Source organism: Hippoglossus stenolepis, chromosome 7 (genome assembly GCF_022539355.2).
Source record: "Hippoglossus stenolepis isolate QCI-W04-F060 chromosome 7, HSTE1.2, whole genome shotgun sequence".
Lineage (NCBI taxonomy): Eukaryota > Metazoa > Chordata > Actinopteri > Pleuronectiformes > Pleuronectidae > Hippoglossus > Hippoglossus stenolepis.
The window spans coordinates 12,125,701-12,150,046 of record NC_061489.1 but is presented as its reverse complement, the minus strand read 5'-3'; the positions used below and the strand labels follow the sequence as shown (position 1 = coordinate 12,150,046).

The following is a 24,346-nucleotide window of genomic DNA, read 5'->3' as shown; positions in this document are numbered from 1 at the left end:
TGAGTGTGTTTGTTCTTGTGGTAGCAGTTACTTCATCAGTTTCAAGTTCACAATGCAGTGAAGTGGGCAAGCTCAGTACTGCTGTTAACAACAATAGCTCTGTTCTAACAAAGCATCCCAGGAGTGTGACGGTACCAGGACTGAAGAAACCACGGAATCATCTGTCTTTAGTCTGATTATTTACACATGTTGGTTTAAGAAAAGCCCTATTGTCTGTGAATTGTGCAGTAAATAATGGGAAGCCTATCCCCAGGGCTAACAGCAAATGTAATTGAACAAACAATGATTTCAACCCAACCACATCTTGTTGTCTGTGAGTAAATGTGACTCGTAGTCCCTGTCCCAAGTGTGTAAATGTTGACACATACTGAAAATTGACAACTTGACTTGTCAGGCATTTTGCAACAGCCCCCAGTTACTCTTAAGAGCGATAGTGATGAAAAAGGAACCACATTAATGAAAGTGGTCTACATTATGCATATATTATAGAGAGGATGTGATTGGTAAGGGAGTGTCCTCTGTTGGAGAGAGAGGGCAAAAACACAGACTGAGTCACGAGGAAATAATAATAATCTGTAATCCCACTGTGAAGGTGATGTGTTCCTCATCTGTACTCAGTAGAGCGTTAAAATCCACATTTTTATACGAGACATATTAAAGAAAAAAGGAAGTGGTCTTATAACCTAAATGATTTATTTTATTATAGATCAAAGTGCTGAACAGGGAAATCAAGATCTGAAAAATGAATAAAAATGTGGAAAATAAAAACCCAAATCTAATGAGGTCTTCTCGTAGACTATACAACAATGGAAGACATGACAGCTCCCTAAAAATGAAGCCAAATTGTCTCGATTGGCACCAGGTGGCTGGCTGCAGTATAGGTCATAAATCTCAACTCGTCTGTGTTAGTGGATGGGACATGGCCAAACTAAAAAGTCAAAATACACGTAAAATACCTTTTTCTGTAAGATGGTGTCTGTCTTTTCAGGTCGCTCTCATCACACAAGTGCACATTTTTCCTCTGTTTTATTTTTTATTCATTCTTTGATGCTATAGAAATGGGGTGAAACTTCTAGATTGACAGCTGAGACTGACTCGCTATTGGCCCAGCACTTGTATCGGCGGGAACTTCCCTCTGTGGCTTCATCCTTTGATCACTACTGCGCAGAGTCCAAAGGGGCGCAAGATGGTAGCATTCATGTCCCGGATATTTCAACTTCATTGATTCATCATTCATCGTTATTTACAATCTGTGGTTCATCTCGGGCCCCGGCCCCAATCCCTCTACTATTTTGGTGGAAATCGGTTTAGTACTTTTTGCGTAATCCTACTATGAAGCAAACAAATCCACAAACTGATACAGGTGAAAATATAACCTCCATGGCAGAGATAATAAAAAAAACAAATCTTCTCCCTCTTTGCACATGTTGATTGGGAAGCAGCTCTTCGACACACTGTAGAAAAATATACCTGTAAAGTCCCACTGAGACGTGCTGCAGACGGGTCGAGTTTCCACTTGTCACCTGTCATGAAAGATGTATGACGCCTCATACTGAGGGAAATGAGGCCGTGCAGACAGGTTCACACAGGCCCCAGCACAGCCACCTGAGAAAACAGAAGCAACAGCCTGCTCATTTCTGTTGAGTCCATCCAGTGTACATCTCATAAATCACTTAATGGCGCTGCCGTCAGCACAAACCGCTGAGGATGCAGAGATCAATATGTAGACATATCCATGAGATCCTCACTAAGTAACCCCTCTTTTCTCCCCCTATAGAATCCAACTCTTTAGTGGGAGTTGTGGCTCAGCTGGTTTTTCCCTCGACACATTCAGATTTAGCAGCAGTAGGAGCTGTAAGTATATTTTCCCACTTCCTGTCGGAGTTATGCTGAACTACTATCTCTCTCCCAAGGGTTGCAAGACTCTGCTTATGATCAGAGAAGCATCAAACACACACTCTCTCTCTCTCTCTCTCTCTCAAACACACACACATACACACACCAAACAGCCTCCAAAGGCCATCACTGTGATGAGCATTGACAGACGTACGCAGATAATCCAGCCATTGCAGAAGGTCAAACTAATTCATTAGATGCAGTCATTTTGCCCACATTTCTGAGGATCAATGGAATCTGGTGTGGATGTGATTAGAATGATGAAGCTGTCTGTAAAAATATTGCTGATGTGGAGGGATTTTAGAACCAGTGAGTGAAAGGCAGGGTCAAACTTAAAAAAAAAAAAGTAATTCAATAATTTTAAATCAGTGGCACTGGGTTGAGATTTGGCAACACCCAAATATTTACACAGTTCTGCATCAGAGCACATTATTTTGGATATTAAGCTTTGGCCTGCTCACCATTCTGCTATTACGCAGCATATTTCCGACAAAGGAGCAGAAAATGGAGCTGGGACTGTGTCAACAGTCCGTCTCATTGGCAGACAGCCCTGCCGTATCACCTCCAGGTCCATGGACCACATAACCAAAGTCGTCCAAACCAGATTGTCTGCGAAAAGGCTTTCTAATGCCGCGAGCCATCTGGAGGGGCCTCAGGGAAATCAGCACCAGACCGCTCGGAGACGGCTGAAACTGGCCTGCTGATGAGGCAGAGAGACTCACTGTGTGGTGGAGTTAACCAAAGAAAAGGACACAGCGAGAGACAGAGAGCATAAGTAGCAGGCGGCCTGGCGACTATTCATTGACAGCCACAAATAAAACAGAAGTTTCATTGATTAAATCAGTACAACTATTGAGTTCAGATAAATCAATATCCATGGCAACTCAGCAGACGGTTCACATCATGAAAACCATGTTGTATAACTGAAAGCTCAGGAGGAAGCTGGTTGTGTGTTCATGTGATTCATGTTCTTTAGAATTTGATGTACTACAAGGATTTTGCTCTTCTTGTGTTTTCTTGGTTTCTTGGAATGTTTTGTTTACTTTCTACACTCGGCTATGCAGTAATTTATGTCTCTACCTCAAAGTCTTCCTGAGTTAAATTAAATGTTGAATTAATGATTTTGTCTTGTAAGAGAAAAAGTGTCCTCCTGAGTATTCACTAGATGTCACTGTTATCCCATCCTTCTTTAGGAGGCTCATCCACTGTGAGTGCTCCCAAAAATAAAAGCAATAAAATTAAAAGCACAACCATTCACCAGTCAGTGGCTGCGTTTTAATGAGGCTCCCCGGCAAATAAGAATTTGGCCTTGGTGTTTGTTTTTATTACACAGTTTATTCCATCAAGTCGCCACATTGAGAAATAATGAATGAAGCCCTGATGGAAGCGCAGGTTTCCTTTCTGTTCTCTTACCATTTATAATAATGACGTTTTTGATGTGATGTCAAAGGAAATATATGTAATGAGTCCAGTTAGTAAGGCTTCTCTAAATAGATCCTGTGGCCTTATCTGCTGGGGCAATTTGGGGCAATTAACGTTTCAATACAACTTTGAGGGGGAAACTAAATTGCCCTGATTTGTTTAAGGAGATTCAATAAGGAGCTGCCAGTTTTCCACCGCTCCCTGAGGGACGCAGGCTGTTTTGACCTGGATCCCAGCAGAGGCGCGTCACGGCGTGTGGGCGGTGCTTACCGGGATGAATAATGCCTTATCCCCCGGTTACGTTGCAGCAGAGTTACAGTCTGACACGAGAGAGAGAGAGGAGCCGCGGACCTGTCCGCTCACACACTGACACAACACCATGTGATGGAAAGGTCCGAGGTCTTTTTGTTCACCTTCCTCGTCTCTCACTACGTCTGGAAGATCCTCTTCGTCACGTGGCTCTACACCAGCGGGACCCCCACGGAGCGCACCAACTATGGATTGCTTAATTGAAGTTGGGCCACCACCGGATCCCGTTTACGCCAGGACCACGGAGCGACATTAGAGAGAGAGAGGGAGAGAGAGAGAGAGAGAGAGAAGTTCGTTATGGACACTTGCGCAAAGCGAGCATTTCCTGATCACAGAGCTGGTGCCACAAGCGGACTTTCATCCACAGAAGAGCGCGACTGTCTGCGGGTAAAGGACATGGACAACACGGCTCCTTTCAGCGCTGATGGAACTCTCTGCACTATGTTTTAGTAAGAATGAGGCGAAGCTGTAGTTAGAACAGAGAGAGTGTTTGTGTGACTGTTCAGTTGCTCCTGGATCTGATGTGAGAGTGGTGGACAGCTTTTTTGCGCGCATTCCAATTGTGCGTTGCGTCCGTCACCACACAGGAGATCACACCGCGGCTGCTCCTGACATCTCTGACAGGCAACAGGCCTCCGCCACCACTGGGCAACCGAGAGAGTTTCTTAAAGCAGCACCTTAGTGCACCTGTGTGGCAGGAGGGAGTCATGGCTTTACCAGATAGTAGCATATCTGTGGAGGAACTGCCCTTCCCAGAGATTATAGAGCTTAATGTTGGAGGCCAGGTGTACATAACCCGCTACTCCACCCTCACAAGTGTGCCAGACTCTCTGCTGTGGGAGATGTTCAGTCGAAAGTCAGCCAAAGGTCTGGCCAGGGACACCAAGGGGCGCTTCTTTGTGGACCGTGATGGTTTCCTATTCCGTTACATCTTGGATTACATGCGGGACCAGCAGCTGGTCCTTCCTGACCACTTCCCCGAACGCGGGCGCCTGCAGAGGGAGGCTGAGTTCTTCAACCTGCCAGAGCTCGTCAAGCTGCTGGTGCCCAAAATCAGCAAGCAGAACTCGCTGGGCGACGAGGGGTGTCAGAGCGACCCAGAGGACTCCTCACCCGGGATTGACACAGCCCGTAACCTCAGCTCACTGGGGGCTGCAACTGCTGCGTGTGCCAGCCTGGTGCCCGGTGCCATGGATGGCAAACGTTCCGGGTTCATCACCATTGGCTACCGAGGCTCGTATACTCTGGGCCGTGACAGCCAGACCGATGCTAAGTTCCGCAGGGTGGCACGAATCATGGTTTGTGGGAAGACCTCCTTGGCCAAAGAGGTCTTTGGGGAGACACTCAACGAGAGCCGTGACCCTGACCGCCCCCCTGAGCGCTACACGTCCCGCTATTATCTGAAGTTCACCTTTCTGGAGCAGGCTTTTGACAAGCTGGCCGACGCAGGCTTCCACATGGTGGCCTGTAACTCTACAGGAACCTGCGCCTTTGCCCATGAGCAGACGGACGACAAGATCTGGACCAGCTACACTGAATATGTGTTCTACCGTGAGTGAGACTATATCGGCTTTGTTCCCCCGGTCCTCCACCTTCCAAGTGCCCCCCCTTCCCTTAGCTTCCAGCCATCCCGTCTCTCTCTGACGGCTCCTGCACCAGTAGATGTACCGTAGATGTTGTGCCCTTCCATCTCTCTCTACAGCATCCAGCTTTTTCCCCTATGAACAGTACGCAGCAGCGGCCCTGACTCTTCTCTCTGCTGGTCCAATCTGCAGCCCTCCCCCCTCAACCCCAAATCCAAACCCCCACCTCATCCTCAGGTCCAGCTCTTGCCTTTGCCTAAGCCGTCGCTCCATCTAGCTGTAGCCCCCCCAGTCCTGAACCTCAGCCTCGTCCTGCAGAGACTGATACCTGCTATGTACTGTCTCCCCTTTGTACTCTATACATTGCATCTGCCTCGGTGAAGCACAATACTCTATCCTAGAGCTAACTTTGTTAAAAAAGCAGCCCGTTGTGTCTATATGACGAATGAAACCAGTCATAATGGGCATAAGGGAAAGGGCTTCAAAGAGATTGGCCGTGATGTACAGTGCTGTACTTTGCCTGCTTACTGGAGCAGATTGGACTCTCCTGCTCCTCTGAACTAAATTACCAAATAATTGGACTTCTTATCAGCCTTGAGGGATGTGAGCAGCCCCAGCACAAGAAAAGAAGTGTAACACAAAATCAAATTTCCTTCAGTTTTTATTAAATATGTCCAGTACCATGTGGATAGGGAACGTGCCATATACAGTAGTTAGTTTTTTCCTGTCCAGTAATGAATGATTGAATGGGGAGAGATATAATACAGCCACACGGACGGTGGGGGAGGTTGTGCATTGAACTTGTTTTTGAAGGGAAAAAGATGTTGTAGGTGTGTGTGGAATGTCCTGAATGAATGAGCAACAGGCTTTGATTCAAAGGAAAACAAAATCGCGTAGGTCTCGTAGACAGAAAGAAAAGATGGATGAAGTGTGTGTATCGATTGTACTACAGAGCTTTCAGTATTTTAATCAGCCACGCTGGGAGGGCGCAGGAGACGGGAGGCGTTATATCACTCACAGCCCACTGCTCTTTGACATTTCTTTGCTCCATTAGACTTTTAAGAGCATTTTTAGTGAAGTGCGTCGTGGGACGGGATTCACACCACGACTACATCTTGTTTCCATGAAAAAGAAAAATGTGCTTGTCACTTTAGTGGACCATGTCTCTGAATGTTCTGTAAACAACAATGTTATTCTTAATATTCGGTTCAGTATTAGTTGAAGCTGTTGCTTATTTGATGATAACTCTCACTTAATGTAAGTGAATACCCCGGGAGAAAAGGGTAGGATTACGCTGTAGCTCAGCCAAAGCCCAATGTTTTCTCACCACTGTAGCAAAGGGCATCGACAGGGCAGATTTATAATGTGGCAGGTTTGACTTCAGTCATGAAGGGGCAAGTTGAGAGACAAGTCTTTTCCAGTTACAGCCTCAGGACTGGTCTGCAACATCATATATACCTCAGACTAAAACACAAACTGAAGGGAAAGATCCAGGTGATGCAGACACAGAAAGGAAATGTAGAAGCTGTAATTTGATTTTTAGAACAAGAGGTGCGAGTGACTTTTCAGTCGAGAAGCAGCCAGCAAGGCAATACAGTGCAGGATTTCACCTGAGGTGTCAGTTTGTAGTTTTGGCAGAACGTCTGACAGTGACAATAAATGTATTCTGAAATGTCTAGAAACGGCAATGTTGTGTTTCGGTGTGATGACGTGCTGTTGACATCCAAGTCAATATGTGAGTCCTGCAGCAGTGTGTCACTGCAGGCGTAGACAACGCTGAAATCAAAAGTGTTCAGCAAAAAAAAGAAAAGAACAAAAAAAAGCGAATTGATTTGTCAAATAAAAGATGTTTTCTTCCTATTTGGGTTGTTTATGTTCCATTCATAACAAAGCGTGTCCACAGTCTTGAATGGCCTTCCACATAAACCTTCTGGGAAGTGGTTCATTTACTACACATTGACATTTTAACTTTCAGTAACAATACAACTCAATCACCAGAGAAACCAATCCAACATTTCATCTCACCATTTCCCATCAAAATGAATGTCCCTGGACTTAAACTCTGCTTCATATTAAATGTTCAACACTCTGCCCTCAGGCACCATCTTTCTCCCATCTGCTTTTTCTTCCTCAGCCTGGACTTGTATGGAGCAGTTGACCAGAATATAGAGCCAGGGTACAAATGAGGACAAGCAGAGATAAAAAAAGCTCCTTTAAAGCAGATTGCAAAAAACCCTACTTTGTTGCCATTAATTGAGCTAACTATTTTGCACATTACAAATCTCGAAGCAGACTGGACATAAAATGCAGGACGGTGAATTACAGTTATTAAGGCTTCATCCAAAGCAATGATTTGTCCCATTTAAAAAGATTAGAAAGGATTCTCGTCTGCTGTCAATAAAAAACGCCCCCTCTGAGAAAGAGAACAGAAAAGTGGGCCCTATGATTTAAACTTGTACAACAGCCAGGTGTGTGTTTATGTCGGTTATGTGGCTGAGGTGGTCACATGTTGTCTTATAAATTCTGTCTTGTATAAGCCTTTGTTACCTGGTGATCATCACATGTTAATTACCTTAGAATAAGACCTGTGAACCTGATATCTGCCTGGCCTAGATAAGAGCATCGCTGATGAGCTCCACATAAAATGTTAAAATATTTATGTAGCTCCTTTCCTGGAAAAACAGACGATTTTTGTGGCGGTCAGGAATGCATGACGAATCCTCACAGATCGGGACGATACAGGGCCTGCAGTAACACACACACACACACACACACACGCACACACACACGCACACACACGCACGCACGCACGCACGCACACACACACAGAGTCACAAGCAGCATTCCTCTGGCCACTGTTCCCTGGTGCACCGCTGCAAGACGGGGAGCGCCAAGGTCAGTCATTAGCACAGACATGGAGAGACATGTGTGAAATTTCAGGCATCAGTGTCCCGAACCGCTCTCTGTCTCTGTCTCTGTCTCCGGGAGTTGCCTTGAGACTCGACATTCAACAGTGGATGTGCGAGAAGTGTTGACACTCAGACGTGGAGGAGCAGCAGCGGCGAGGTCGACTCGCCACAGGCTGTGATGACATGCTGCTGCTTGGGATTGTTTTTTCTTGCAATGCTCTGTTGTGAAACTTGTGGCTGAAAGGTGCAGCACGCCTGCTCCTCTGCAATACAAGAAGCAGGCTCCAGTTGTGTCACCGGGATGGTACGCCTGTCTTATCCAAAGTGTCACAATAAAAAGATATTTTACCATGAAATGCTGCTTCTCATGTCTTTTGGAAAACATCAGAATATAGCAGATTGCATTTGACAGACCTGCTCACCACACAGCACACAATCAATTCTTAAATATTTTTTTTTTTTACTCCTACCACAATAGTTAAAGTTAATACAGTTCCTCAGAAAGCTTTTGTTATTCATTATTGAACTTTTGCCACGTACCCTGAGAGAACAAGTCTGTTCCCTGCAGCCTGAGGCAGTGATGTGACCCATGTCATGTTCCCGTGCTGCTATCGTCACTGTAGGCGGCTCTTGGTGGCAGCGTGCCTTGGCCCCCGGTCTGCTCTCCCCTCTCAGAATGGCCCCCTTGTCTCGTATATCACGTCCCCTGTTTAGGAAAAAGAAAGGAGAATGGGAGCGGATTTACGTCAAAGGAGAACAAAAAAAGGGGGGATTGGAAAATGGGGCAAGGAAGTGAGGAGAAACAGATAACCTGGTAGAGGAAGAGATGTGACAGGGGGAGAGTGTTTAAGTGCTGAAGAATTCTGTGTTCTCGTCTTATTCTCTCTTCCTGAGCCACTTCAGCTTGAAGAGGTTCTGGAATGGTCCCGACCCGCGGCACTGGGCCGTGGCTGCAGTGTGATGTCGTCCTTACAGGCCTGTCAGCCCCGTCAGCACTCACAGAGAGAGACACCATCGATCCACAGGGTTACTCAGCATGGCTGGGATCATACAGTATATCGATTCATAGTAGAATTGCGTCAGCAAAGGAGAGGAGGGAAACTGTATTGTCTGTCTCGTGGATGTGAATCGTGAGCTGTGCCTTTAAATCCATGCAGCTCAGGTTCCCAGGCTGCATCTTTCATGAACAGCACCAGCATATGCTTTATGGAGCCACGGTGACTCATTTTCTCTACACTTTACACCGAGTATAGTATCAGATTGAGGCTTCACGCTGTCGTTATGTTTACCCTCCACATTCGGCCGCAGCCATCTGTAGCTCTAAACTTGTTTGTGTGTCCACGTTCGGATCTGCGTGCCAGTGCATTTTGGCTCTGTTTCCTTTTTTTCCGCTCGTGTGAATGTTTGCTGAGCAGGTGGGACGAGTATTCGGGCCTCTGTTTTGGGGGGGTCAGCGCCGCATGGGGGGGGGGGGACACTCCCTGTCTCCCAAATGTGCTGAGCATTCAGTTGGCACGCGCAGCGACGCACAAACACGTGCACAATGTGAGGGAAGTTACCAGGAAGAAGAGGCTCGACAGCCCTCCTGTGCGACGCTAATGAGTCGGAGCTGCAAGGTTTTAGATCCGATTACCCTCTTCTCACTCGTCATTGTGATTAGTTAAAAATGCATTAGCAGGCAAACAGGCAATTTGCCCCCCTCCTGTCTTGACAGCAATAACCTGGAGAGGTCCACGCTAATATGGAAACGCTGCTAATTACCTGGGAGCAGCGTCAGCCAATGGGAGGAGAGAGCAGGCAGCAGCCGCCGCCGCCTCAGGCCTACCGCAGATTTCTCCATCAACATATAAGATACATGTGTGTGTGTGTGTGTGTGTGTGTGTGAGAGAGGAGAGTAAATGCATGTTGTGTGTTTGCATTCTTTTGTTTGTTTTCACATGTGTGCGTGTCCTCGATGACAACACGGTTCACCCACGCTGCCATGTAAGCCCACATGCACGGAGTACAGTAGCGCTGGCTCGGGGCATCTTTATCTTATTGTGCGTTGGTTTATTTATAGTGAGCCAGGCACTAAGCCAGATGTGTAACTTCATTTCTCCGCTCTATCCTGCAGCATGGGTACACATGATTTGCTGCCTCTTCCTCCTTCTCACTTGTTCTCCTCCTCCTCTTCCTCACACATGTCTCCTACAGAGAGCAGCTGTCTCAAAACATATGAAGCCCCCGAACTCCCGCAGGACTTTATCATGCAAGGTCAGTGGGTAGTCACACCCGAGAGGACAGGCAAAAGGTGGTTTTAACATGGAACGAGATCTCACAGACGGAAAAGGTTAGGAGCAGATTAGGTCAGTATTGATGTACAGTGCTGTGTCTTTTCATCCATCTCTTTATTATTCCGCTTTACTTCACAGTCTTTTTTTCCCTTCTCTTCAAAGCCCCAAGACACAGAAAGAATAACTGACAAAAAGAACTGGAGATGTGTGGAGACACAAAGCAAAAGTAGGATGGGAATGAGGGAGCATGAAATTAGTCAGAGAGTGAGTCAGAGAGTCGGAGTCAAGTTGTAGGATTAAAAAGAGGAAAGCAAGAAAAAAGAGGATAACTCAAGTGGCAACGGTCTCCGGTACAGCAGCACAGAGATTGTATATATGTGAGGAGGAGCGAGAGGAGTGAGGCGGCAGCAGCTTGAGAGGAAAGAAGCGGAGAGGAAAAACGTATAAACTGTGTGGTAGATTGCGTAAACTGAGCAGGAAGCTGTGGCAATAACTGACAAGATGTGACTGTTATTAATGTTTCTCCTTAAAAGCAGAAGAGTCTCTGTCCAAAGGAAAGTACACGTGAGTTTGTTTTGTTCCCTTTTCAAACCAAAGTCCTGCTCAAGTCCCATGTGATGAACGTATATTTTATCTGCACCTATTTCCCAGACTGCACAGTTACATGGTCCAACAGGAGGACAGTGAATTTGTTTTAAAACATCACATAAAACGATGGTGCACCCAAATGAAAAAGTTAGGCGCACCAGTGCACCCAGTTAAAAACTACTAAAAGTTAGTGTGATAAATGTGTTAATAATATATAATAATTTAGAATGGCCCTCGAAGGATGTTATAAAAATTGAAATGGCCCTTGATCAAAGAAATGTTCCCCACCCCTGATTTAGACGGATAATTACGACCACACTGAAGAGATTTAGAGAAAAAAAAATTGTAATATTATGAGAACAAAGTAGTTATTTAATGAGAAAAGGTCTGTGTGGCTCTTTCTTCAGAATTGACACAGTGTCTGAAAAAATCTTTTCCCGATATTTATGATAATGTGGTGCAGTATTTTGTTGTTTGTGAAACCTATACTGAAGTATAACCTCACCAGATGCCCCACATTTTTCATTTTAATGCAGGCGACAGACTGATCTCCTGATATTCCCTCTCTAAAATAACATGTAGCCAAAAATTATTATTATTATGATTATTATACATTATATATACAAAATTACAGTCACCCGTCGTAGAAAATGATCACAAATGTGGGTTCTTTGTAAGGAGGGTTGTAAATACAGTTTTTAGATTTTAGTCCTAATTATTAACAGCTTTATGTTATTTTAATTCTTGTTAGATTTGTTGTCTCGTATTCTTTATTTAGATAAAATATGAGACAATATCAGCTGATGCTATAGAAAGCTGATATTTTAAGAATTGCCAGCCAGAGAGCATTTAGTGTGAGGGACACTCAGAGAGCACATACCTCCGCCAAGGCTAGCACCCTATCGCACCATGTTAAAGGAAGTAATAAGTCATTCCTGGATTGAATCTGCTCAGAAAGTTAATGGCTTCCTTCTTGTTCCATACCCCATACATCCACAAAGTTTCAACAAAATCAGTTTGAAAACAAAGCTGCGTGTATGTTTTTTAATATTCACTCACTTAAAATAATGTCTTAGTATGTCAGCCCGATTGTGTAATGTGTCCACTGTGAATCCATGTTGTGAAAGGACCATGAGCAGTTAGTGTCTTGCTGTAGAGCAGTGAGTTGTAGATGTGACTCGGTGCTGTTGTGCAGAAGGTGATTCACCTCAGCCATCTGGAGACTTGGGCTCTAATCTGCCCCTCTAATTATCAATAATCTGAACAGCCAGGCTCGTCCTTGGTGCTGCAGTCGTCCTCGGCACGGCTCGACCCTGGCTCAAACCGGGCTTGAGAGGAGAAGCAGGTGGTGGGTGACGGGGGCGGGGGGAGACGGGGGCTCGGCAGCAGCTGAGGGGGTGCCAGGACAGGCTTGAGGGTGCTTATACGCAGTCTGGTTGCGGGCTGTGGAAGCCAGGCGGCGGCTCAAGGTGTTTAACGCAGGGGGAAGATAAAGAGGTCACATGAGATCTGAGCGAGCCTGCAAAAAACACATACAAAAATCATATCATAATATTTAATTACCAAACTAGTTCAGTTCCAGTTCTGAACCTTCATGGGTGGAATGGTCTGGTTGCTTGTCCTGTGGTAAAGCTCTGGAGATACTTCAGAATTATTCCATGTCATTAGTGAGTCCTCCTCGAACAGTTCTACAATAAACTGTCACTTTTGTGTACTGGACGTTGTTTGTAGAGTTTTTTATAAAAAGTCTATGGTACAGAGTTCAGTTAGAAAGCCTTGTGTTCATCCTACCTGGTTTATCTGCAAAATAAAGCTTTTATAGTCAACGTTTGTCATAAAATAAAACTGGATTTACTTAATTACTGTTCGTGTGTGGATTTTATATAAGTATGAATGATTGACACTTAACCTTTCAAAATAAAAATGTAATTCAGCTTTACATAATGCTTTACAGCAGCAACAAGAACGTTGTGTTTTTACTTTGAAAACAACCTGCTTAAGAGGAGGTGATTCTGTGAATGATGGAGATCAGCACCTGCGACACTTGCCAAGTGTGAAGCGGATTAAATCGACGGTTCTCAAGCCACGTACAGACAGAGACAGACAGACGTTTGTGGAATTAGTAGATCATTGCTTTGAAGAACATTATCTGTGGTTCAAGCACTGATGCCTGGCTCAATGGTTTCCTTCGAACACCTCCCTCCCTTTCGATCTTCTCACCCTTTCATCCCCTGCTTGCTTTTCTTACTTGGATGCAGCTCCAGCTGTTTCTTCAACATCATGTAGACTGACAGGTTTGTAATTGCTCAGAGGCTCGTGAATGCACTCCGCTGATTCTGATATGGACGACTGTGTCAATGCCCCAGCATGCACAGTTTAGTCAGAGGAATATAGTAGTGTCACCATGTCTGATTACGCCCCCGTATGTATTCGCTGTGGCAGCAATCGGAGAGGAAAGACAATGAGTGAGAAGAGGGGCTGAGGCCCACTCTGTCATTAGGCACCATACAGATCATTTCACAAAGCAGATGTTGGATATCGGCGCTGAATACTAGGTAATTAGATATAAAACATGCCGTAATTGCCAAACTTATGTAGCGTGAGCTGAAGGCATATGCACAACATCACACTGGGGAAGAAAGGCTTCCTCTTTGGTCCGACAGACATTGCTATGCATTTGTGTAGCTCCGGCTCCCGCACATTATTGTGCCGTTACCATGGCGATCGTTTGCCACTCTCCCCATTCTCGGGTCACAGCACCTGTCGGCGGTGACACAATGACTTTTAAAAAGACCCCATCGGCTGATTGATCCGTCATATTCAAGGTAATTCAGAAGCAGTGGATACGTTCATGTTTAATTCGCTTCACTCCACATTCAAACATCTCAAGGTATTTAATGACACTGATTGTGTGGAAAATATAAATTATAACGATGACTGTTTTATAGTATTTGCAGGAACAATATTAGCAGAAGAACAGCCGAAATATATATTAAACTTAAATTACATTAAATAACAATGAAACTCGAGACCAAAGACTGTATATAAAGATGGACGACGCGTCTCCACTTCCTCCCACTATCCAGAAATGATGCCAAAATATCCTGCATACGAATGCCACCATCTTGTGCATTTGTAGCCAGGGTCTGCGCAGCAGCGATCGTGGTGTGGAGTCGTGATCGCGATACACATGCTCAATGAATCACTAGTCATTCTCAGCTGTCAATCACGACATTATTAATGAAATTTGCCTGAAAAAATGAGCACTCGGTGTGAAAAGAGCTACTTATAATGACATAAACCATCTTTAAGAAAAAAATTATTTGACGTGTATACTTTGACTTTTTTGTTTGGTCCATGACCCATCCACTAACATGGAGGAGGCAGGGTTTATGACCTTAGAATTTTCTATTTTACTTATTTGTCAACTTGATCATGATGATGATTATTACGACAATAATACTAAACCAATATATAATAATAATAATAACTCTATTTTCAGGGAACTCAAAGACACTTAACATGTGTTCAAATGATCAGTGAAAAATGATTTGTTCACATTGGGTCAGGATGATAGTGCCGATATAACTTCCCACAAATTGCGGAGTATCTGTTTTTGACAACTCATCATGGTTTCATGTCGTCTGTGTGTGAGAAGACACAGTGTGCTGGTGAAATATAAAGATGTAGGTGAGAGTAACTTTACAAAGCGTGGAGGAGACGTTTGTGACAGAGTGGTGCTAAACCCTGGCAACAGTGACACATTAGAGTTGCTAATAGCAGTAATGATGGCAGAGGAGAGATGTGTCACACTGAACAGATGGGAGAGAGAGAGAGCGAGGCAGATACAGAGAGGAGACAGTGTGAGAAAGTGCTTTGGCTTTTGCATAGATCCCTGGAGAAGTGGCCCAGGGAAAAAGGGTTGAGTGCACTCTTTCGCTGCTCTCCTCCATAAGGCTTAGTGGTGGAGGAAAGCAGGGAGCCCATCCCCCAGTGGATTATTCCTCTGACACTGCTAAGCCCCCATACTCCCACATCCATGCAGCCCTCAAACACATGTATTCACTATGAGAGACAGGGAATGCAGCACACACACAAACACACACATGGTGGAGCGCATGTTTCTGCCAACCCTCCTTCCCGTCCCCTACATCCTCTGTCTTTATCTGTCCTCCTTTCAAATGCCAATACATGCCCAGGATACACACACACACACACACACACACACACACACACACACAAACACACATACCTACTGAATGAACACACATATGCTTGCTTGCACAAACACACAAGCTGACACTCACTTTCTACTTTATCTCATTGGCACTTTTTGTCTCTCTCTCACACACACACACACACATGCAAACACACCACTACAGTATGAACACTCGTACGCATGAATGCAGAAACACAAAAGATGACACTCGCTTTCTACTTTATCTCACACATGGGCTGTGCACTTTTTGTCACACACACACGCGCACACACATGCACAGCCGTATTCAGGTATTCAGAAAGCCAAGGCAGTGGGAGAATATTCTGTGCCGCCTCCATTTGACACAAGCAGCTTTTCCTCTTATATAAGATGGGTTACCGTGACGATGAGCCCTGTTGAAGGAAAGAGCGCAGGCCCTCGTGGATCTTCGTATGTCGGTGCACATGTGTGTGTTTGGGTTGTGTGTCTCTCGCTGACATATTGCACCTGTACATCTCTGCATGAGAGGCGGTGAGAGGAGAGATGAGCTCTGCCTGTGTGTTTTAATGGGCCGTAGCAGCTTGTACTGTATGTGGCTGCTTCACTGTGAGAGCCAGAATGCGTGTGATTAATATTGTGTGACTGTGACTCCATTAGATGATGCAGTGCATGAGGAGCACGCATGCAGGGCTGTCGTTACCCATTTAACTTAGTGTATAACCAGGTCCACTCTCATGTGGATAAACGTTTATGCATTAAGTATTTTCTTTTTTTTTTCCATCGATGCAGCATTTCTGAAAGTTCACAACAATAAGAAAAAAAATCTTTTCTTCTGGGCATTTGCAGCCACAGCAGCTTTGCACCATTTCCTGTCAAGGCCTTTTTGAAATTGCAGTTTGTTGTTTACAGAAGCAGCATGAGGAAATGAATAAATCAGGATTCTCCAAAATGGATCACATGAGAAGAGAGTCTGAGAATGCTTTTGGATTGCTTTTTTTCCCTAGTCCACCCTACACAGAAAAGAGAAGCGACTCTGTGTGTTCTACGTGGTCAAACCCAGGATAAGTGCAACATGGAAGCCCCCCCACCACCCACCCCAAAAAAAAGGATGCATATTGGAAATTCATCGGCTTTACAGCCGGTCGGCCTGAGTTCGCTGTTTTCTAGCCTCATGTGTAGACAGTGAAAATCAAAGACGAGTGGGAGGTGGAGTAGAACGCCCACTTGATTCTAAAATATTGTGTTTGTAAAGAGAGTTAGAGAGGGGGGGCAGTTCAAAACCGGTGATGGGCCTTCAAATACCGAGAGGTGCAGAATGTGCATGTGCCACCTATTCGGAGAAGTGGCACGGCAGCAACCTCCTCTGTCCTCACACAGAGTTGAGATGGAAAAATCAACACACCGTGAATAATGGCTTGTCGGGCTCCAGTCAGGAGGTTTCATGCTCCCCGCTCAGCCACTCTCCTTCTAGGACGATACACAGGCAAACAAAAGCGAGGAGGAATTCTGCATTTGTGTGAAACTGTCCTCCACCCTCCTTATCGCTCATTCCCTTCCCTCTCCCACGGAGCTCTGTCTCTCTGCTAATTTCTGTTTCCATAATTCTCTGACAAACTCCTGTGCCAGCATGTGTTTACTTTTGTGCTCCTGGAGACAAAGACTGTGAAGCTTAAAGCCGAGGTGCTCGCGGCTATGCCAGCCACATGCTACTGACACACTCTGATAGGAACAAAACAAATGGAGTACAATTTTTGTGCAGAGTTTGCCTGTTTCCTAAAACCTTCCAACACAACAGATGCCTGACCACAAGGCTTTGTCCAAAATCACCCACTTATTCTCTAACCCCTAAAGACTTCTATATAGAGGACTATATAGTGAGCTCATCGTCAAAAGAAAAAAACGCTGCACTACTTTCTGCATTTTCTCTGCGTAATTTTTGCAACAATGACGGCTGGTGGAAAATCCCTTGGTATTAATACTTTTAGGAAAAAAGCATGTTGAAATTAACTGGTAAGCAGCAGTTTGTGCTGTGATGCACTGCTCTGTTTTTATTATATATTTTCCCACAAGGACTCAGAGATTTGTCCCGTGCCGGGCATAAAACAGCAAACTACATCATTGTAAATATGAGGGACTTACGCTAAAACAGACTTAAAACCGGTCTGTAAAAAAGCCTGCATATATAAACCTGTCTTTATCCTCGCAGTAAATCACTCTGTTCTTGCTGCCCTCTCTCCTCTTGTCTGTTTTTATTCATTTTTCTTCTTGTCAATGCCTCGAGTGCAATGCATGATGGTATATTTTGCTTGGTTACTGACCATCAGTTGTACACTACCTTTCATGAAGCACTGTGGGATACAATCAGTCCACCATATAGGTTTTCACCCAACACTCAGATTCACTATATAGTGATTAGTGAGTGATTTCAGACACAACCTAAATATTCCTCTCACTTATGAATTTTCATAGTTAGTTCATTAGTTTTATTCTAAAATATATAAAATCAGTATTGAATCAGAAGGCTGATTCTAGGTTCATGTCATAAATCGATCTTCTCATCAAACTCTTGGCAAGAAAATTAGCCAACTTATCAATGAACCTTTAAAATTTTACTTGAATCTAAAAGACTTCATTCTTTCTTTTTGTTGCAGGTGGTTCATCAGTAAATTCCAAGACAACAACCTCTGACCGTCCAGCTCTCACTGAAGCGCTGACCTCTACAACTGCCACTGAATCCGTCACGGTGTGTCATGGCAATGCTGGTCGAACCAAAAGCCTTCCAGAAAACAGCAGCATCACAACAGTGAACATACGAAACCCGCTGCACCTGGACTCTCCTCCTCCTCTGACGCCTCCTCTTCCTCCACTGCCCCTTCTTGCTGCGAACAGCCCGGACCTCCCACCTCCATCACCTCCGGCCCTGCCTCCGCCTCTGCCACCCAAACCTTCGTCCACCTCCACCCCTCCTCCTACTTCCTCGACGCCGCCTCCTGCTGAGAGCCCCCAGCGTCCGACCACCCTCAACCTAAAGACACTTCCACGGCCCACCGTGCGGGAGAATGGCGGCCCAGCACTTGGGGTGGATGAGGACGAAGAGGAGAGGAAGTTGCTGGAGGAGGATCTGAAGAAATGCATTGAGGACTTCAGAAAGATCCGATTGCCCAGAGTGTTTCCGGATCGCAAGAGGCACTGGCAAAGTGACTTGCTCAAGAAGTACAACGCATAGAGCGCTTTGCTTTGCCGAGGCAACGTGACGAACAAACTTGACAACTTGTGAGCAGTGGACTCCAGCTTTATTTTCACAGCAGGTTTACTTAAACCTCTAATGTGGTAGCTTTTGCATGTCGACAGAACAAGACTGATTTGTGCTTAGGCTGAGCGAGTCCAGCAATCACACACAAACAAGATTAAATACTAAGATGTGTCTTTTCCCATCATAGAAAACAGTTCCCCTTTAGAAACTGTTGTTGAGATATATTTTAATAACTTTCTTTTTACTCAGTCGAAGGATAATATATGTAATATCATTGATTAGAAATGTCTGCCCTGCTCTTTGTAACATGTCCGCTGATCAAACAACTGGAAAATGTGAGCTAAGTGTGAAAGTTTTATGTGTTTGACCTTGCTGATGCAAAATAAAAAGAAGAAAAAACAGTGAAATATCTGGTCCTAATCATGTAAGTAACTATTTTGTCTCATTAATATTAACCCTGTGACTTCAAAAGCCTTCGATTCAAAGGGCTCTGCAGTTTTTGCCGTCGCATTATATCCAAGTCAGCACTGGAGAGGAATCAGAAGGAGAATGTGGCGTACCAGGAAGTGAAGTGGGTAATTACAGGCGGCCAGAATGTGGAATAATAATGACAGTAATGACTACATGAACCAATGCACAGTGCCATTTGTTCCTCTATCTGCTTTGCATAAAATGTTCATCCAGCCTCAGAAATGAATTACCAGATGTGTGTGTGTGTGTGTGTGTGTGTGTGTGTGTGTGTGTGTGTGTGTGTGTGTGTGTGTGTGTGTGTGTGTGTGTGTGTGTGTGTGTGTGTGTGTGTGTGTGTGTGTGTGTGTGTGTGTGCTTGTGTCTGTCTTTGTGCTTTTCCCTTTGTAGGATATATGAGATAAGCCATAATGAAATGATAAATGATTTGTTATTTATCTTTTTAAGTCACCATACAAACTCATTTTCAGCATCAGAGTGTTCACACACAAAAAGCAACAGTTTGACATTCAGGAAATACACTGTACTAATTTTTTGATAGGAAAAGTTTGCCTCTTGCATTTCTGTGAATTAGGTGTGGAGCCTGAGCGAGGAGCTAGTTTGCTTAGCCTACAGCTTGGTTAGTTTAGCAAACAGACATCTCCCCTCACCCGACTGTGCTGGACATTTCCGTGATGTCGTGACCCCGTAGGTCCCAGACAATATCCAGCTGCGTTCTTCATATGTGGCAGGAAAACTCTGGATCCAGATTTCCCGACATTCTCTACAAAGGCCATCTCCTTGCTTCTAGTCTTTATGCTAAGCTAATTTAACTGCCTCATGGCTCTAGTACCAAAGGCTACTTAACGAACAGACATGACAGTGGTATCAATCTTCTCATGTAAATGGCAAGAAAGTGTAATGTGATTCAAGGATAAATTCTACAGGAATTATATAATTTTCACATGTTTAAATATTAAAATCCATTAGGTTTATGTAAATTAATATTTATAGTTCTAAAGCCTTGTTATAGCCTACCGTAGTCAAACCCTCCCCAGCCACATATTCTTCATTTAACATGTGTAGAATTAGAAGATGAGATATTGTTGTTCAACATGGAGCCAGCCTATATGTTTTGGAAGTGGACCATCGACACATCTGTCATGTTTCCTACCAAGACACCTCGGCAGGAGGACCCAAATGCAGATGAAAACATAAAATGGTGCTTTAATGAAACAAGAAAGTCCCAAAACCTGGGAGAAGAAGTCCAAACCAAAAAACAAATCCAAAAGGTGAAAAATCAGGGTGCTGGTAAAAAGTCTTGAGACACTAAACTAGAAATATGCTCGGAAAAAAAGCCTGGTTTAGGCTAATGGCGCATTTTGGAGGGAAAACACAGGGACTAATCAGGTGACAGGGAAACAGGATCTCAATGACAGGAAATGACAAGATCAAAATAAAAGAGTCCAGAAACAAAAAGTCACACAAAAGGTCAACAGGAGGTGGAGGATTACAGCAATAAGATAAAAAGACACAAACTTTGGAGACAACTTGAGTCCTCTTTCTCCTGAGTAGAAGAGTATCACACTGAGATGCATCACTATGACGTAAACGTTGCATTTCTAATTGTTTGCCCTTTCATGATTTAATTACATGAGTGATGATTTAATTACATAACAGAAACACGTAGTTACGTAAGTTGTGCAGCTGGACTTTGGGTGTTCAGCCCTGAAAACACAGCAGGCTATACCCACTGTTCTCTAAAGTTACTCGCCACAGTGACTCTATACTACTAACTGTTCATCACTCTGAGCTTTCAAAACATGGGACAACTCAAGTCTCTTCACCAGCTTCCTGTTTCCACTAGTAACAACAACAGATGCAAGGCCATCAAACTGCTTTTTCTTTGTGATTTACTACCATAACTATCAAGAGAGCAATAATAAGAATTACAAAAAGCCTCCCCCACACCAAAAACTGCACTCACGGTAAATTGTTGTGTTTTTCTATCTGACCAAGCAAAGTCCAAGCTGCAGCCTTGTCTTTTCCATCAGCAGCTTCGGCCTGATGCAGCTCAGCGCTCTTATTATCGAGGCTAAGACGTTAATCCTGAAGTGTTGGCTGAGAGGGACGTTTTATCTTGTTAAACATCAGACAAATAGAGTAGTTTTATCAGGCACACTGGTAACCACTAAGGGGCAATAAAGATATCCTCTTGCTCTGAGTAGAGGATTAACAACAGATAAGGGTTTGTCACAGTCCCTGTACAGCAGGCCATTCCTCTCGCAGGCTGCAAAACAGGGACAATTTATGCCGTCCAGTGAGTCTCTGACGAAACCTGACTTCACTCTCCAGCATTAAGACTCAGGCCGTCTCCAACTGCTGATTGCTGAGAAATCCATAGAAAAGATTCCACCCTGCAACTCATTACAGTATTGCCTCATCAGCTCCTTCTCTCGCATTTCTCATCATTCAGCATTGGCTCATGGACAGCGACTGCGCGCTGGCGGGGCTCCCGGGCTCGGACAAGTGTCATCAGAGCGCGCCTGAGTTAGGGATGCATGAAAAGGACTGAAACAACAAGATTTGAAATTCCTGTTTACTGCGGCAGAAGCTGCACATTCTGCTGTGTTGGAGTCCTGTTAGACAAAACAGACGTCCCTACCCAAAACCAGAGCGCTGCATTTGCATTTGGGCCTCTCCGATAATAATCTGTCCACTTCTCAATTCTCTTTCACCCTTTGTTTTTTCCCCTCCTTCCGTATAACTCTCTGAAGCTGGCCTTTTGACTTATTATGGATGCACTATGAGGATTTGAGCTCTGAAGTTGATAGGCTCAGCCCTTCAACAAAGGGAATACTTACGCTTTGAAACCGAGAGGTAGAGCAGTCCTGGTGGGAACACGACCGACAGAGAAACATTCTTTGACAGAATATTTGAGCACTTCAGATCAAACCTATGAATCATTGCGTTGGTGATTATCAGTGGACAGAGGTGGAGCTAACCATGGGTTCTTTCTTTAAAGTTGAAGTTTTCACTGTTTCAGCACCCAGGGTTAAAAGAGAATGAAAACTAAATTAAGCCTTGCTCCATATGATGCAGCGACAGTGCCAAGACTTTGAGTGGTTTCCTATATCCAAATTTGAAAGTGTCAGCTTTAGAGCTGCATCTAATTAGAAGAAAAAGATCCACTAATCAATACATCGTAATGAGTAAAGGGAATACAAGCACCGGGTCTGAAAATAAAGACGGACTGTCCCTCCTTTGTTTCGAGGAAGCGCCCCACACTGACCTCAGCAGCCTTCGGCAAGAACACATTGAGTCGGAGGAAACTCGCCACAGACTTCCTGAGCACAGTCTTCCGTCTTCCTTTCACAAAAGTATCCCTTCTTTGCCTTTTTGCTGACACATAGGTTGCCTCGCATTTGCATGAAAGAGCACCTTGCAGATTTATTTCGAATGGCGAGCAATATATTAGCATCTCATTTCTTCGGGGCATGAGTTATCTCTGGTACAGTCGGGCCTCCTGACAATTAGAGCTTAGCTGAAATTTATCCTTGTAAAAAAAAATCAGCGCTGCAGTCAGGGTCATCGGATATTTTAGTGTCTCTCCAATCACGAAGAGTTTCAAACTTTCAGATAAACTTTGTGGGCAGAGTAGTACGTATGCGCTAATGAAACGTGGCCTTAGGGGAGATAAGAGGACTGAGGCCTAATTATTACGCCAAAAATGGGAGTGCAGAGCAAACAGTCAAGCTTTCTAATACACTCGTGGGTTCATACTGGTACTTTTCTTATTATCAGGTGTGACATCAGGTATTGGTGTGACATTAAACATACAGTTTGTTATGAATATTACTAACTGGGAGTAAAAAAAACAATAACCAAAAAGTATACAATTACATTTCACTATGAACAATTAACTCAATACTCCAGTAACTGTAACTGTCATTACCTTTGCCAAGGAGGTTATGTTTTCGCTTGGGGTTGCTTGTTTATTTGTTTGTTTCACCACTAAACTTGGTGGAGGTATAAACGTCTAAGATTTGGTGTGGATCCAGATCAGGGGGAGGATGATATTTCCTCTATTTTTCAAGGCAATAATTCATGGCTCTGGATGAAAAGCATCAGGTATACTTAGATATCAGTCCCCCATATATATGGGTGTGTGTAATTTGGTGCAGCATGACTGGATTTAAGGAGAATGTTGGTGAAGGTATGTGCTCTACTGAGTGCGTTTCCAGTTTATTTACCTTTATTCAGGTTCAGGGAAAACAATGCTGATTCACACACCCAAATTTCAAATCAGTCATTGTTGTGGCAGATGTGCACACTCAGATTTTGTGCATGCTCCTTAAAGGTCATGGAATAATGCATGCCTTTTTTTATTAATAAAAAAAGATGGAAAAGAAAGCATTTCTGGGTGTGGTGGGGAAATTGTTCAGCATGCAGCAAAAACAACTTTCAATTTACAGCTAGAAAGCCTCATAAATCATGTTAAGGGGCTCTGTAAATTCATGAAAAATTAAAAATAATAAACATAGCACAGACGATTTATTATTTTGTGGCATTAATAAGACATTTCCTGTAAACAACTATACATCCTTGGAGACATGAACCTGATTATGTAAACTCAGGCTGCTCTGGAGGTCTGATTACTGTAAATCATGTGTGCTTTAGCCCAACTATTACCTTAATCCTGTTATTTACACTGTCTTCCTTATGCATGTCAGTGCAAATAAGCCTGAGTATGTGTGTATGGTCCCAAATGTGCAAGAGTAATGGTAACAACAGCGACAGCTGCGAAAATACAACTAGTACATGCAGAGTGTGCAGCACAGTCCACATCCTCTCTTACCGCCTTGTATAGCTTCAGGAAACATGTGCCTGCGCGTAAATGTTCTTTAAACAAATGTATGTTATTCAATGGAGAGCAGAGCTGGCTCTCCCCGCAGGCCGTCCAGACAATCAGCAGGAGACACATGCTCAGGAGAGAGGCAGTGAAGAGGAGCACAGGGCCAGGGAGAATGTGTCAGACTCCGTTCACAGCTTTTCCATTTCCATCATTAAAACCTGGAGCCTAATCCCTCCAGCTACTTTAATCTCCTAATTCTGGACCCTTTTCTCGCTGCACGCAGCGCACTCCCATTCTCTCTCTCTCCCTCACTGATATAAAATCACACGTTTCCATAGATTCATCACGCACAGTCACACTTCCATTGTAGGGTCACTTTACATGCTTTTAAATCCTTTGAATGAATGTGCCTGCATGTGATAACTGTGCACGGAGGGGGTTGTGCAGCACGTTTCTGCCATCTCCATGATCCTTGTCAAGCCCTGCACATGATTAATGATATGTAAGAGGACACACAGAAGCGTCATGGGTAGTGCTGAATAATGGGAGGGAAGCAGGCATGTGGAGATGAGCAGTAGCATGAAGTCGATGGAAACATTAGATGACTCGATTA

The 24,346-nt window shown here is 44.2% G+C and overlaps 1 protein-coding gene across 1 annotated transcript; it reads left to right on the top strand.

Moving 5' to 3' along the window:
* Nucleotides 1-3,615: 3,615 nt before the first annotated feature.
* On the top strand, nucleotides 3,616-18,851 carry kctd12b (potassium channel tetramerisation domain containing 12b). Its single transcript, XM_035160679.2, has 2 exons — nucleotides 3,616-5,178; nucleotides 17,830-18,851. Exons 1-2 carry the CDS (start codon nucleotides 4,335-4,337, stop codon nucleotides 18,402-18,404), a joined length of 1,419 nt encoding a protein of 472 aa, XP_035016570.1. The 5' UTR covers nucleotides 3,616-4,334; the 3' UTR covers nucleotides 18,405-18,851.
* Nucleotides 18,852-24,346: the final 5,495 nt, after the last annotated feature.

What these genes read in the sequence shown, in the direction of transcription:
- kctd12b (XM_035160679.2), top strand. Translation starts at nt 4,335, where the DNA reads ATGGCTTTACCAGATAGTAGCATATCTGTGGAGGAACTGCCCTTCCCA. An exon ending in CACTGAATATGTGTTCTACC is followed by an intron (nt 5,179 to 17,829) that starts GTGAGTGAGACT and finishes TTTTTGTTGCAG; the next exon opens with GTGGTTCATCAGTAAATTCC.